This window comes from Schistocerca cancellata, chromosome 1 (assembly GCF_023864275.1).
Source record: "Schistocerca cancellata isolate TAMUIC-IGC-003103 chromosome 1, iqSchCanc2.1, whole genome shotgun sequence".
NCBI classification, from domain to species: Eukaryota; Metazoa; Arthropoda; class Insecta; order Orthoptera; family Acrididae; genus Schistocerca; species Schistocerca cancellata.
Window position 1 is genome coordinate 787887810 of NC_064626.1, and position 12454 is coordinate 787900263.

A 12454-nucleotide genomic window follows, 5' to 3' on the forward strand; every position below is an offset into this window, starting at 1 on the left:
CCTGTAGTGAAGTAGAAGTGGATAGTTCCTGTGAATTATTATGGGTGGAGGTTACACTCAACAACCGAGCTAGGTTAATAGTTGGCTCCTTTTACCGACCTCCCGACTCAGCAGCGTTAGTGGCAGAACAACTGAGAGAAAATTTGGAATACATTCCACATAAATTTCCTCAGCATGTTATAGTCTTAAGTGGAGATTTCAATTTACCAGATATAGACTGGGACACTCAGATGTTTGGACGGGTGGTAGGGACAGAGCATCGAGTGACAGACCCAAACTTTTCGACTCTGTAAGTGCAGAACAGGGAATCAGTGATCATAAGGCCGTTGCAGCATCCTTGAATATGGAAGTTAATAGGAATATAAAAAAAGGGAGGGAGGTTTATCTGTCAGCAAGAGTAATAGAAGGCAGATTTCAGACTACCTACCAGATCAAAGCGAAAATTTCTGTTCCGACACTGACAATGTTGAGTGTTTATGGAAAAAGTTCAAGGCAATCGTAAAATGCGTTTTAGACAGGTACGTGCCGAGTAAACTGTGAGGGACGGGAAAAACCCACCATGGTTCAACGACAAAGTTAGGAAACTACTGACAAAGCAAAGAGAGCTTCACTCCAAGTGTAAACGCAGCCAAAACCTCTGAGACAAACAGAAGCTAAATGATGTCAAAGTTAGCGTAAGGAGGGCTATGCGTGAAGCGTTCAGTGAATTCGAAAGTAAAATTCTATGTACCGACTTGACAGAAAATCGTAGGAAGTTCTGGTCTTACGTTAAATCAGTAAGTGGCTCAAAACTGCATATCCAGGCACTCCGGGATGATGATGGCATTGAAACAGAGGATGACACGCGTAAAGCTGAAATACTAAACACCTTTTTCCAAAGCTGTTTCACAGAGCAAGACCGCACTGCAGTTCCTTCTCTAAATCCTCGCACAAACGAAAAAATGGCTGACATCGAAATAAGTGTCCAAGGAATAGAAAAGCAACTGGAATCACTCAACAGAGGAAAGTCCACTGGACCTGACGGGATACCAATTCGATTCTACACTGAGTACGCAAAAGAACTTGCCCCCCTTCTAACAGCCGTGTACCACAAGTCTCTAGAGGAACGGAAGGTTCCAAATGATTGGAAAAGAGCACAGGTAGTCCCAGTCTTCAAGAAGGGTCGTCGAGCAGATGCACAAAACTATAGACCTATATCTATGATTTTGATCTGTTGTAGAATTTTAGAACATGTTTTTTGCTCGAGTATCATGTTGTTTTTGGAAACCCAGAATCTACTCTGTAGGAATCAACATGGATTCCGGAAACAGCGATCGTGTGAGACCTAACTCGCTTTATTTGTTCATGAGACCCAGAAAATATTAGATACAGGCTCCCAGGTAGATGCTATTTTTCTTGACTTCCGGAAGGTGTTGGTTACAGTTCCTCACTGTCGCCTGATAAACAAAGTAAGAGCCTACGGAATATCAGACCAGCTGTGTGGCTGGATTGAAGATTTTTTAGCAAACAGAACACAGCATGTTGTTATCAATGGAGAGATGTCTACAGACGTTAAAGTAACCTCTGGCGTGCCACAGTGGAGTGTTATGGGACCATTGCTTATCACAATATATATAAATGACCTAGTAGATAGTGTCGTATGTTCCATGTGGCTTTTCGCGGATGACGCTGTAGTATACAGAGAAGTTGCAGCATTAGAAAATTGCAGCGAAATGCAGGAAGATCTGCAGCGGATAGGCACTTGGTGCAGGGAGTGGCAACTGACAGTTAACATAGACAAATGTAATGTATTGCGAATACATAGAAAGAAGGATCCTTTATTGTATGATTACATGATAGCGGAACAAACACTGGTAACAGTTACTTCTGTAAAATATCTGGGAGTATGCGTGCGGAACGATTTGAAGTGGAATGATCATATAAAATTAATTGTTGGTAAGGCGGGTACCAGGTTGAGATTCATTGGGAGAGTCCTCAGAAAATGCATCAACAAAGGAGGTGGCTTACAAAACACTCGTTCGACCTATACTTGAGTATTGCTCATCAGTGTGGGATCCGTACCAGATCGGGTTGACGGAGGAGATAGAGAAGATCCAAAGAAGAGCGGCGCGTTTTGTCACAGGGTTATTTGGTAACCATGATAGCGTTACGGAGATGTTTAGCAAACTCAAGTGGCAGACTCTGCAAGAGAGGCGCTCTGAATCACGGTGTAGCTTGCTCGCCAGGTTTCGAGAGGGTGCGTTTCTGGATGAGTTATCGAATATATTGCTTCCCACTACTTATACCTCCTGAGGAGATCACGAATGTAAAATTAGAGGGATTCGAGTGCACATGGAGGCTTTCAGACAGTCATTCTTCCCGCGAACCATACGCGACTGGAACAGAAAAGGGAGGTAATGACAGTGGCACATAAAGTGCCCTTCGCCACACACCGTTGGGTGGCTTGCGGAGTATAAATGTAGATGTAGATGTAGATGTATGTATATTTCTAGATTGGAGATACATCCACTTACACTTTCGTAAACAATACAAACAAGCACACCTCATCTGATACGTTTTCCAGGATTATATGTCCAGAAATGAAGCTGCCCTCTATGTGCCCAGAAATAAAGCCCCCCGCCCCCCTCTCCATGGTACCATTCCTTCATCAAGAAAATCCTCCTGTCTGGTTTGTATATGGTCTGAAATTTATCTAGGAAGTACTTTGGCACAGTTTTGATTTTGTAGAGACTGTTTTTCCTGTCCCCTTTGTAAGGAACTGTCATTGAAAATGCCGTGATTTTCATATCCACCCAAATCAATTTCTGCTCATTAGCTTGCCAAAAATCAATGACTATTAGAGGATCTGTTGACCAATAATCCTTCAAATAATCTTTTTTCTTTTGCCCCATCGAGATAACCATGGCCAGGGATTTTTTTTCAGTTCAACAGCAGTGATATTTCTAATTTGGGAGACTTGGGAGGTTCTTTACAATGGTTTTTGTTTTGTTCATAATACAAGTTTGATTGTGTAGACATTTGATGGAACAATTCATCCCCTACAGATAATTCCACAGTGATACTGATCTAACTGGAAAGTGTTTTTACACCTGGAATTTCTCTAAATGTTTCTAAAATAATTATCTTGTCCTTCTTCAGACAACTTTTATCATCAGAAGCTTCATCATCGATAATGTTCACAATTGACTCACTTTGGTTCATTATAGCTGTGTTCTTTTCTGCAAACAATTCAGCAAGAATTTCGCTTTCCATCAACTGTTTTCATGCAATAAGGCACAAGGCAATAACTACAGTACTGACTACTTCATGGTACTGATTGTTGGTAGTAAAACAAAAGTTCACACTGTTGTTCTCTGCACTGAACTCCCCAATTCATATGCAACCTTCTGTTAAATGGAAATAGTTACAGGCATGAGCAACACGTCTCAGAAAATGCACGCGGAACGAAAAACGTACATTTATGTGATCAGTCCACAGCAGTTGGATGTGGAAATACGTAAGTCTATGTGAGCCATATGCAACATGTTAATATATGCATTTTAGGCAAAAGTTGCCCAAGATATCACCTATCATAAAAAAAGATGTAAAAATGACTCTATATGCATGATAAAAATACATTTTTCTATACTACAATACCTGGATTTGTGCATAAACTGTTGTAAAATTCACCTTAAGAAATTAAGGAAAAGATATGATTTATCATTTAAATCCTGGCCCTGATGTGTATGGGCTAGGTCATTATTTAAAAGGCATTACTCACAACAATCATAGTTAATTAATTTCCTTATACAACCCCAAAACAGTGGTAAGAAAGAGAGAGAATGAAATGACTATAGTACAGAAATATAATCACATCCATTTTATGAAATAGCTAGAAAAAAATAGTTAAGCTGTAACATGAGAAGCAGCCTGAAACAAATAACTGATACTTGCAAAAACCGTTAAATTCCAGTACCTAAACAGTAAACAGAATCCATAGTAGCAAATCATTATACTTAAATTTTGATAATCATATTATATTTAGTCTTTCCATTCTATAAAAATTGTGCTTATATTTCCGTAGTATAATCGCTTCAGTACCTCCCACCACTATTTCGATTCCGAGTGGAAAATATAATTAATTACAATTGGTAATAACAATTCCATTATGTAACTAACTATCTCATGCACACTAGTTATTGGTAATTACTTTTGTGCCCTTTGTACTTCCCATTTAGTGTAAGTGTGCTGTTACCCAATGAATGTGTGATGCCTGTATCCACTTTGGCCTTACGGCATGGGGCTTGGTAATTTTTGTAATACTGAAGTAGACAAGTATACCTTCGAGAATATATTTATAATTATTATAAATTCAGAGTCTATATGTTGCCTTTGTTCTACAGGTTGCATATCATAATCTGCTGTTAGGATTACAAGGCTGGTACTGCATTAAAGTTATTTAATAAGGATTGGATATGTAATCATTGTGGGTTTTGTGAAAGAAATTGTGTAGATTGCTTAATACGCAACAATGTAAACTACGCAGAAGATGGCTGTTTTAAGATTATTCATTACATTTCTACAATGAATCAGCCACACAGGCACAAAATACACATCTGCACTGTCAAATATTGCAGAGTAAATGGCATTTGTTCCAATGTGTTAATCATTTGCTCAAAAAGTAAGTCACAAACTCAAAACCATTGGAAAGTGTTACAACAGATAACTGTTGCTCCATTTTTCCATTTAGTGTATTTTTGTGTACTTTGCATCTTTATTAAGCTGTGTCTTCAAAAGTTTGCACTTGCAACCCAAACTGACTTGTTTATTTAGACACAAAGTTTACAGTGTAAGTGTATTTAGCTTCAAATTTCATTTGACCTTCTGCTCACGACCACACCATACTCACAATGTACACTTTGTTATATAATTGAGACTTGCCTTCCTTTCTTATAATGCATTTATTTTTCTTGTAAATAATCAATGAGTGTATACAGCACAGAACACAGTAAAATATGAAAATTAAATAAAATGTTAACTTATAGGAGTTATAATGAGTCAATTAAATGGATTAGGAGAAAGGAGAATGACACTACATGTCAAATAATGAGTACAATTTTAATACCTCTGAAAACCAGTTGAATGCTTGGAAAGCTTCTTCTCTTGTTCGGTACACATTAGGTGATAAGGTATGAACTAACACATCATCAACCCATTTTCTCCATTTCCTTTCAAGCCTATAAAAAAAGAAAGAAATGTAGTCATTGAGAACAAAAAATACAAGAAACTGGATGCAAATTTTGCGTATACCTTGTACAGTTTTTAAAATTGAAGAATAATTACAGTCAAGAAATAATAAATAAATATCTGGTTTCAAACAATGGAAAATCCAGGATGGAATGTAACAATACCAGAGAAGGAAAGTTGCTACTCACCATATAGCGGAGACGCTGAGTCGCAATAGGCACAACAAAAAGCCACACACACACACACACACACACACACACACACACACGCACACACACACACGCACACTTTGCACACATGTCTGCAGTCGTAGAGAGCTGAAACTACCAGTTTCAGCTCTCTGAGACTGCAGACGTGTGTGCAGAGTGAGTGAGTGAGTGAGTGTGTGTGTGTGTGTGTGTGTGTGTGTGTGTGTGTCTACTGCTGACAAAATCCTTAATGGCCGAAAGATATAATTGTGTGAATCTTTTTGTTGTGCCTATCGCAACTCAGAATCTCTGCTATATGGTAAGTAGCAACTTTCCTTCTCTAATATCTGGTTTCAATTAGATTGCAATAAGGCACTGTAGAAAAATGTTGCTGGAAACGACACACTCACTGCCTTAACAGATATTCAAATTTCTCAAGTCATTTACACTCCAAAAGCCAAAATCTCCAACTTTGTAGTTCATTTCTTTTAATTACAATGTAAGCTGCAAGGAAATGTAATAAAAATCTTTCAAATAGATTCAATTCAAATTCTGTTGACATGGACTTAAAGAGAGCATCTTCAAAGTGGCACTAAAGGGACTATGAATGACCACAAAGTATTAAGAACTTAGCTCATGAACTCATGTTGAAACTGTGTCAGGTACGACACTCCCTGCAGGATTTGCAAGAACCAGTCACATGTGACTAAATGTGTGAATCCTGCTGTGGATTGTCAAAATAGGCCTATGGTATAAGTACATTGTTGACTTTCTAATTGCCATCATAATTTCCCCATATCACTAAACAATCTTTTGCAAACACATGTAGCACCACTTCTCCAACAGGTGCTGCTTTTCGCTTCTCCGCCATTATTCACCTCCTAAACGGGAAATGTAGTGCTATATATAATCGGATTCTCATAAATATCCTACATGGAAATGATATAACCTTGCCACTTAATCCATCAATTCTGATTTCTATTCATTTGCTCCTTTACCACACCAGAAGGCTCACACACTCCTTTTCACTTACATGGCACTTCTATAGCCTAACGCATAACAAAAACAACATTAATAAAATTTCTCCCCCAGGAGTAAACAACTTTTACTACGTCACACACTGTAACTGCATTATATTTTTTGCAGTATTTGTAACATTGCAACTTCACTTTTTGAGAGAAGAGGCAACTGATGCTCCAGGAATTTGGAAAGAGCCACCAGACAAAGTAGTAGTTGCTGAGTGTGGGCAAGATAAGCCACTGGAGGAACTGTCAAAAAGTAAGTCTTTGGTAGCAAGCAGCCATCCAACCAACACAAAGATAAAATAATCAACCAGTTCATTTGGATTACACGAGTGCAGCTGGGTGGTAAATAACACATTCCACCACAGAAAGAAGTGTAGTAATTATGTAGTAACTGAGAATTAAATAACAGAGTTTTAAATTGCAGTCTGGCAAGGGACTTACCGGTACTACAACTTAAGTAAGTTTCCAGAACTGTAACGATGTTTGTGAGGAAAATCTTTAATATATATTGATAAATGGGTACAGAATCCAGTTGTGTTACAGTAAATAAAAAGTTATTTAGTAGGTCTGTGTGTTTCCTTCACTGTAGGTAGCCTGTCCTCTTGGTTCACATGACTATTTTGTTAGGTTTAATTGTGATCAAGTTTGATCAACTGATAACTCTCCCTGCATTTCTCTGAACCAAAGATCTTAGAGAATGAAGTAGTCAGAAGGTTTTTAAAAAAGTCTAATAGATCCACAGTACTTGTCTCACAGAGCTTCATAGATAAAGTGAGGCTGTCAGTCCTAATATACAATCTATGAGATATGGACTTAGCTGAATAGTCATAAGATAATTTGATTATTACTGAGGCCCTTGAATGGTATTGCAAGCAATTGTAGTATATTTTAAAAGAACACACAAATGGCATTTTAAAATAATTTAACTAATATAATTATAAGTATGAAAATGACCTAATCTTGGTAGAAGGTAACTGACTTACAGAAGATTGTGTGTGGTTACACATCACTCCAGAAGAGTGACGAGCAACCCTACATCTACCTTGTCGACAAATGATGCTCGTGAACGGTGAAACAAAATAGTGATTTAATATTTGCGAGAGCAGACTGTTGTGTGGATTTATAATTTAATTTACATGTGGCAAGACATCTCAAAGGATGACGAGCATATTAACTCAAGAGGAACTATCTCCTGGGGCATTTGTGCATGCTCCATGCATTGTCACCCCAAGATGAAGAAGTATATCAGCCCTTGAGCAAGGACAATAGTCAAAAATGTTTACATTATGAAGAAAACACACAAACAATTTGAATTTATTCATTCTCTTATTGTACTTAGAACTATCAAGATGATGATTGTATTATTACCTTAGATCTTAAAAGTATAGGTAAAATTCCTATACTGAGAATGTCTTGTTTTTAAGCGTTCCATGTATCATTTACGAAGAATACATGGAAAAGGTTTCTTTGTAGAAATTCTTCACATTTATTTCAAAGACTATTTTTAAGTTGATAACTTTATTGCAAAAGCTTCTCTAAGGATCTTCAGATTCTTTCATTTCCAGACTTGTGTATTTCATCTTTGATAATATTAATGGCTAATAACAATGGTATGTTTCAAGGAGCAGCTTGCACAAAGGCATACAAAAACTCATTCTTCTAACACTCTGTCCATGCATAGAATAGATAGAAACCATAATCTACAGTACTGTAAAAAGTAACTTAGACACAATTTTCAAAATAATCTGCACAGTGCAGGATAAACAAAACCTTCACCTGTAAAACATGGTACTAGAAAAGTTATAACTCTATAGATAAAACCTAACATGTTTTAAATTTCAGCTTGGCCACAATTGCTCAATCATATCAGACATGTGAAATCTATTAAAAGGACCCTTGCATGTAAGAACAAGTAAGCATGCCATAAATACAGTATTTATAAAAAGCTGCCCAAACATTCAGTCAGATCTTGATAAGATTTGAATGTGGTGCAAAGATGGACAACTTGCTTTAAATGTTTAGAAAAGAAAAAAAAAGCAGTATTGAGTGCTTCAGAAAATGCAAAAATGTAATATACTACGAATATGATATCAATGAATTACTACTGAATCCCAAACAAATTCCTGGGTGTAGCATAAGAAAAGAAAACCCTACTGTACAACTACACAGTTTACGAGAAACTGTTAAAAACAGTATCTACCATAAAATATCTAGAGGTAAATATCCAGAGAGACCTTAAGTGGAATGACCACATAAAACATAGGAAAAATGGTTGCCAAACAGAGATTCATAAGGAAATGTAATTCATCCATAATCTTAAAGGAAATGAAATTCATCCATGAAGAATGTGTCTTATAAGGTGCTAGTTTGAATGAGTCTCAAGTATTATTCATCAATAAGGGATCTTTACTGTACTGGACTGTTTGAAGGGAGAGAGAAAATCCAATGAAGAACAGTGCATTTCGTCATGGGATCGTTTTGTCGGCGCTAGAGCGTTACTGAGATGTTCAACAAACTACTCCAAGCAGACATTATATGAGAGACACTGTGGATCACAGAGGTATACTATTGAAATTTTGAGAAAGAACTTTCAGGGGAAGAGTCAGACAACATATTACTTCCTTCCATATACATCTCGCATAATGACCACAACGAAAAAATTTGAGATAATACACAGGCTTATCAACAAATTAATATTCTTCCAACGTGTCATTTGTGAGTGGAAGAGGGTGGGGGTGGGGGATCAGTTACTGATACCAGAAGTACTCTCCACCACACACCATTCGGTGTGCTAATATACTACGATGTAGATGTAGATGCCAATGTTGTATTAAGACATATTACTTCCCGCATTAAGCAAGACTGCAGTATCTACAAGAAAAAAAGGCCAAGAAATCCACACAATCTCAGTCAAGAATAAATAAAAAAAAGGGGGAGCCAAATAAGATCCAGTAGTTACAGCTCATGAGAAATTAAACAACAAGTGGAACATAGTATTCGGGCACCAGAACAATAAATGCTGGAACTGAATGGAGTAACAGAAGAAAAGGGGAATTATTTAAGAAGAATTCTGAATTTTAATCAGAGATTTATTGGAAAAGTGTGGCTGTTGTCATTGACAACTGAGTAAACAATGTAACATTAAGAAATGCTTCGCTAAATACACATATGGGAAGTCAAACTTTAAAAAGGAAATAATTTTGCCAATAAGTAACAGTTACAAGGCAAAAATACATTGCAGAGGAATTTTAAGTCCACAGGAAGAAAGACTGGTGGCTGACAACATGCTTCAGCAATGACGCAGTAGCTAGCAGTATCAATGGCAGAAGCGCAAGAATCTACAACAACCGGTCGGCACCATATGCAGTGATCTAGCTCATAATCATCTTCTTGATGTGATGAGCTGTACAAATTCACTGTGTTGAAGCCATATAAACATCATTTCTGCCCTTTTTATTGCTCATGAAAACCCGACATTGCATGTTGTACCACCATACAGCGAGATCTTCAGTGGTAGTAGTCCAGATTGCTGTACACACAGGTACCTCTAATACCCAGTAGCACGTCCTCTTGCATTGATGCATGCCTGTATTCATCGTAGCATACTATCCACAAGTTCATCAAGGCACTGTTGGTCCATATTGTCCCACTCCACAACGGTGATTCAGCGTAGATCCCTCAGAGTGGTTGGTGGGTCACATCATCCATAAACAGCTCTTTTCAATCTATCACAGGCATGTTCGGTAGGGTTCATCTCTGGAGAACATGATGGCCACTCTAGTAAAGTGATGTCATTATCCTGAAGGACGCCATTCACAAGATGTGCATGATGGGTGCACGAATTGTTGTTCATGAAGACGAATGCCTCAGCAATATGCTGCCGATATGGTTGCACTATCGGTCAGAGGATGGCATTCACGTACAGCCATTATGGTGACTTCAAAGACCACCAGCGGCATACGTCAGCCCCACATAATGCCACCCCAAAACAGCAGGGAACCTCCACCTTGCTGCCCTCGCTGGACAGTGTGTCTACGGCATTCAACCTCCAAACACGTCTTCGACAATCGTCTGGTTGAATGCATATGTGACACTCATCAGTGAAGAGAATGTGTTGCCAATCCTGAGCGGTACATTTAGCATGTTGCTGGACCCATCTGTACCACGCTGCATAGTGTTGTGGTTGCAAAGATGGACCTCGCCATCAACATCGGGGGTTAAGTTGCACATCATACAGTCTATTGTACACACTTTGAGTCATAACAACACGTCCTGTAGCTGCACGAAAAGCATTATTCAACATGGTGGCATTGCTGTTAGGGTTCCTCTGAGCCACAATCCGTAGGTAGTGGTCATCCACTGCAACAGTAGCCCTTGGGTGGCCTGAGCAAGACATGTCATCAACAGTTCCTGTCTCTCTGTATACCCTTCATGTCCAAACAACATCGCTTTGATTCACTCTGAGACACCTGGACACTTCCCTTGCTGAGACCCCTTCCTGGCACAAAGTAACAATGCGGATGTGATCGAACCGCAGTATTGAATGTCTAGGCATGGTTGAACTACAGACAACACAAGCCGCGTACCTCCTTCATGGTGGAATGACTGGAACTGATCAGCTGTCGGACCCCCTCCATCTAATAGGCGCTGCTCATACATGGTTGTTTACATCTTTGGGCGGGTTTAGTGACATCTCTGAACAGTCAATGGGACTGTGTCTGTGGTACAATATCCAGAGACAACATCTATCTTCATCTTCAGGAGTTCTGTGTGTGAGTATGTGTGTGTATGTGTGCGCGCGCGCAGAGGTTGGGGGGGGAGGGGGGGGGGGGGGAGAGCACGCATGCACGTTGTATGGTTAAAAACTGATGATTTTTATATATACTTCAACAAAGTCACCTGCTATTTGACAGTTTTTGATTGGGAAAAGGTTACTGCAGACTTTTATAGAACAATTTGGCCCTGATTTAGTCTCAAAGTGCATAGTTAAATGCTAAGCTAGATAACACTACTGCTGACTTAAAGATGCACTGTGTGGAACTGGAATACACTTTGATGCCACTAGCATGAAGGGGTTATAATTACATGCTAAAATCCTCAGGAGATTCACATTCTTTGAGAATTTTTGTAGAATGACACCTGCATCGACCCTAGTTATAATTGTACTTAATGTTTCATTTTCTGTATGACGATTCTCCTCTTCTACAACTTTAAATTACACTTTCTTTTACTATCCTTAACTGAGATCAAAGGTGAGCTACCCTATGATGTATCACTTCCACGTGAGTAACATTACAACATTTACACTGGACAAACAATTTTATTGCTAACTGAAGACTAAAAATACAGAGCTAACAGTCTGAGCACAGTACCATAGGAAACCAAGTGATATGAAAATTCTTTAAGGCTGTTCCATACTTATAAATTTATGAAGTAAGTAAAAAATATTTAGACACTTCAATGATTTCCAGAATGAATTTTATCTACATTATTTACACAAATGTTCCATCATATAAGATGAAAATTACATTAATACTGTTGCAAGGTCATGCCTGAACACATGAAAAGAGAAAGTGAACCTCAACTACACAGTGTAATATAGACTTCTCATATTTTTTTACAGTTAAGGGTTTTCAGTAGCTCCGAGATATTTTCCCATGAGCTGAACAAACCTGGTATAGTAGTGACACACTTAAGCAACTTTCTAAGATGGATTGCACAAGTGTTGAGTAAGCAATTTCTTTTGTAAATGGATTGCATTTTCTCTGTGTCATACCAATGAACTAAAGTATGCCATCTACTTTACCTACAACTGATCCTGTGTGATCATTCTATTTCATATCCCTACAAGACTGAATTGTTACGTATTACTATTGTACTCACAGGATACTATGTTGGTTTTTTTATCATTCTGTTAATTGCACAGTTTCACATTTCTGGACAGTTAAAACAAGTTGCCAATATTTTGCACCACTCCCATATGTTATCAAGATACTTGTGCAGATTTTCCAGACA

At 38.2% G+C, this 12454-nt stretch overlaps 1 protein-coding gene across 2 annotated transcripts in view; it reads right to left on the minus strand.

Moving 5' to 3' along the window:
* The window catches only part of LOC126187483 (prostaglandin E synthase 2), a 46896-nt gene that overhangs the window by 14976 nt on the left and 19466 nt on the right, over positions 1 to 12454 (minus strand). For both annotated transcript variants that reach the window (XM_049928597.1, XM_049928593.1), the window contains exon 4: positions 5105 to 5216. In XM_049928597.1, coding sequence (XP_049784554.1) covers positions 5105 to 5216 — 112 coding nt within the window. The remainder of the gene's footprint in view (positions 1 to 5104; positions 5217 to 12454) is intronic.